The following is a 4,033-nucleotide window of genomic DNA, read 5'->3' as shown; positions in this document are numbered from 1 at the left end:
TCGCTGCTCCACGATTGGGCATCCGGAAGGCCACGTTAAATTTTGTGGCCAAGTTCTTCTGGCAGCTGGTGCGTAACAGAGTATCTCCTAAAAAAGCTGACAATCAAGTCACTTGGGACCGAGTGGTGATGGTTGCAGCATTGGTAGCAGGAGTACAGATCGACTTTGCCCGCATGCTGCTGGCAGAGATTCACGAGAGAGCTTTCAGGACCTCCACTACTTACCCCTTCCCATGTCTGATCTTTCACTTGTGCAGGGCCTCTGGAGTGCTGATCTGGCATTGTGACAGGCTAGTCCACCCTACAGGGGCATTGGACATCGGCCTTATTCGGTATGACGCAAATGTGGCAGCACCTTGCAGAGAGCCTCATGTTGAGGTACCTCCTTTGGGTGCCGATCTTGCAGACACAGTAGGGCAGGCACAGGGTGATGACCTAAGCATCCCCGATCATACCGACACTGTTCAGGGCACCTCATCTCAGGCAGCTAGTATGACTCCTAGCTCTTCCCGGTCCACACCGCAGTTAGGAGCTACTGTGGTCCCTTTGGCCAGAGTCCAGAAATTAGAAGCTCAGATGGCCACCCTGCTGCATCACATCTAGCTGTTTATGCAAAAGTCCATCGCCGAATCAGAGGCCAGAATGGAGTGCAGGATGGAGAGGATGATAGACCGTAAGGTCCTGACTGTTAATAAGCGACTTGACACCTTTGAGTTGCGAGTCCTCGAGCGATCAGCGCCGTCCACAGACTTATCTGCTTTGCAGGCTGACATAGCCATGCTCCGGACCGACGTTGATGCCATTCTTGTTGCACCTTCAGTTGAGACACAGGCTGCCCTTACTGCGTTGGCTGATGATACAGTGCTAGATGCTCTATTCAGTGGCATCGCCGAGGAGGGCCCTGCACCGACACATGCCAAGGGCAAGAGGCACCGCTCTCATCGTACGGAGAAAGAAAAAGCTCAGAAAAGACAGCGTCGGTAGGAGAAGGAGGCTAGGAGGGCATCGATTGCAGGCGAAGAGTTGCGCCAGCAGAGGGTGCGTGAGATAGCTGCAGGGGCATCGAGCTCTGCCCCAGTTGCAGAGGTTCAGCCTATTTTGAGGGGTGTTGCGAGCACCACTGATGGTGCAGAACGTTTGATAGAGAGCACTACTGAGGGTGCTAGGATTGCTGAGGTGGGCACTACTGAGGGTGCCCCCACTGATGTTCCAGAGGGCTCCGGGAAACCGGACCCCCCTGCTTGTTGATGATTCGCCAGCGCTTTGCGCCACAGGTTTGCTTCACCCAAATCCATTTTCTTTTACTGTTTATAAAATCCAGTGGGGAAAGAATTAGGGCTAGAAAACTTTTTCGTAGTACCTTGAGATTTCCTAGCCTAGTCCAGATTTGGACGAAATCGGAGTCAATGAGGTCTAGGGAAATCTGGTAACCAATTAGAGATATATTAATGAATTTGATTACATAAGTGGATAGCTAAGACGTTAAGGAACCCGTACGATTTTATGAAATTGATTTTGGGAGAGTTGAACTCCCAAAATTGATCTTAGCATGAACAAGTAAGATTTTTTCTCCGTGCATCTAGTTGTAGCAGGATAGATCCAGCTGTAGTGGGATGGGTCCCGCTGTAGCGGGATGGGCACCGCCGTAGTGGGATAGTCGCGACATAAAAAGGTTAAAACCCTAAAAAAATGATATTCTCTATAAAAGTTCGTTCTTAAGAGTTATGAAATGACCTAGGGCTATTTCTTGAAGGTTTTCCACCTCTTTTAGAACTAAAGGTAAGGATTTTACTCCCCTAATCTATTTTTCGATTCGTAGAACCTATTTTCTTGGATTACTATCGATGGGGGAGGGTTTTGATCTACAATTCATGGTNTCAACCAAATGAAATAACTGCTCCCTTTGATCCAACTTTGAGCCTGAAAATAAACTATTTCTTTGTAAAACCCCGAACTCACTTTCCCATAATCTACTATGTTGGCCTCGGTCCCTCCTTGGACATGTGCACTTTGACTTAGGCCAAAGCCTAAGTTGAGGGTGGCTAATGTAAAAAGTAACCTCAATCTTGGCCCTAACCCGACATCGGGTATTGTGCACCTCAACTAACGGAAAATCCATAAGTTGAGGGTGGCTATGAAAGAGGAAACTGAAAGAAAAATGGGTATGAAAAAAGTGGAAAAATAAAATAGAAAAAAGAAGAAGGGGAAAACATGAGGAAGGGATGTGACCTGTTAAAAGCGAAAGGAACAATAAAATAAAAGGAAAATGAGCTACAAAGTCTAAAGTCACATCCGTGGTTGAAGAAAATCAAGGGAAAGAAGGTAAAACAATAATATGACAAAAAAATAGGGCAAAAAGAGGTTAAAAGCCTAGTGTAATGACAAGGAGGGCAGAAAGTCGGATGTTGACATTGATGATGAAGCTAACTATTTGGGAAATCAAGGAGGTTTGCGGAATTATAACTCTGGAAATCAGGGTTACAATTCTGGAAATGCAGGTCGGAGCTATGCTAGGGATGGTCAGTATGAAAGGCCAGCAAATAGAGATCAAGGAAACTGGCAAAACAGAGAGGGGTATAGGAATGACCGCAATGGTGTATATGTACCTCCAAGTAATAGAGACCGGGTGAGTGGTAGTTCTAACGGGTCCAAGCTGGAAGACATGATGGCTAAGGTACTTTAAAAGGTTTAGTCAACCGATGCAGGGGTAAAAGAAATGAGAGGTGACTTCTCGAGCATGAGTCAATTGGTGGACTCTCACACCACCTCCATTAAACAAATAGAGCAACAGTTGGGGAAACTCTCAGCCTCAATGAATCCAAGAAAGAACGGATCACTACCAAGTGATACCATTCAAAATCCCAAGAAGGAAGGACACTGCATGGCCAGAACCACCAGGAGTGGTAAAGTTCTTTCTGACCCTATTTCTGCAGGTACTAAGTATGAACAGGTCTTGGAGCAAGCTAACAGAGAGGAGGATGAGAATATATATGTAGATGATCAGGGAGAAGCTCAACAATCTCAACCTAAAGCACAACATTCGAGAGGAAAAGAGAAGGAGGTTCAGGAACACCTGCCCTTACAGCAGATTCCCAAGCCACCTCCTCCTTTCCCTCAAAGGCTTAAAAAGAAAGCTGAAGATGGAAAGTTTATGAAATTCATCACTATGCTAAAACAACTTTCAGTAAACATTCCATTGGTTGAAGCCCTAGAGCAGATGCCAGGATATGCCAAGTTCATGAAAGACTTGGTCACCAAGAAAAGAGCTGTAAGTCATGATTTCTCTAACGATGTCCATCATTGCAGTGCCATTGCTACCAAATCTCTGGTGTAGAAAAAGGAGGATCCGGGTGCATTCACAATACCATGCACCATTGGGTCAATCAAGTTTGCAAAAGCTCTATGTGATCTGGGAGCTAGCATAAATCTGATGCCTTTAGCCATTTATAAAAAGTTAGGTTTGGGAGTACCAAAACCTACATCAATGAGGTTGATGAGGGCTGATAGGTCAGCAAAGAGGCCAGTGGGCATCCTGTGTGATGTACTGGTAAAGGTGGACATTTTCATCTTTCCAGCTGATTTTGTGATTCTGGACTGCGAAGTAGATTTTGAGGTTCCCATAATCTTGGGAAGATCCTTTTTGGCCACAGGAAGAGCTTTAGTGGATGTTGAGATAGGAGAGTTGAAGTTCAGACTCAACACAGATGAGGTAAGGTTCAACATTTGCAGGTCAGTGAAATAGCCACAAAATATGAATGTGATATCTGCAATAGAGATGGTCACTGATGAAGACATGAGGGTACCTATAGAACAGATAATGGTTGTTATAGCATTAACAGCAGTATTGATGAACTTTGATGTGGATTTCCGGTCTGATTATGTAGAGACCGTGAATGCCTTGCAGGGTATGGGAACACATTCGTATGCGCCAAAGAAATTGGATTTGGACTTGAAAAACAGGCCAAGTCCTCCAGCGAAACCATCCATTGAGGAGCCACCAGTGTTAGAGTTGAAACAGTTACCCAATCACCTCA

At 45.4% G+C, this 4,033-nt stretch overlaps 1 protein-coding gene across 1 annotated transcript; it reads left to right on the top strand.

Annotated features, from left to right (window-relative positions):
- The first annotated feature begins 2,715 nt into the window (after positions 1-2,715).
- On the top strand, positions 2,716-3,741 carry LOC125861390 (uncharacterized). The gene is made up of 2 exons (XM_049541303.1): positions 2,716-3,267; positions 3,334-3,741. The coding sequence occupies exons 1-2, from the start codon at positions 2,716-2,718 to the stop codon at positions 3,739-3,741; spliced, it is 960 nt and encodes a 319-aa protein (XP_049397260.1).
- Positions 3,742-4,033: the final 292 nt, after the last annotated feature.

This window comes from Solanum stenotomum, chromosome 4, assembly GCF_019186545.1.
Source record: "Solanum stenotomum isolate F172 chromosome 4, ASM1918654v1, whole genome shotgun sequence".
Classification (NCBI taxonomy): Eukaryota; Viridiplantae; Streptophyta; class Magnoliopsida; order Solanales; family Solanaceae; genus Solanum; species Solanum stenotomum.
Note: the sequence above shows the minus strand (reverse complement) of the source record. Positions and strands in the feature narration are given on the sequence as shown.

What these genes read in the sequence shown, in the direction of transcription:
- LOC125861390 (XM_049541303.1), top strand. Translation starts at nt 2,716, where the DNA reads ATGAGAGGTGACTTCTCGAGCATGAGTCAATTGGTGGACTCTCACACC. An exon ending in TGGTCACCAAGAAAAGAGCT is followed by an intron (nt 3,268 to 3,333) that starts GTAAGTCATGAT and finishes TCTCTGGTGTAG; the next exon opens with AAAAAGGAGGATCCGGGTGC.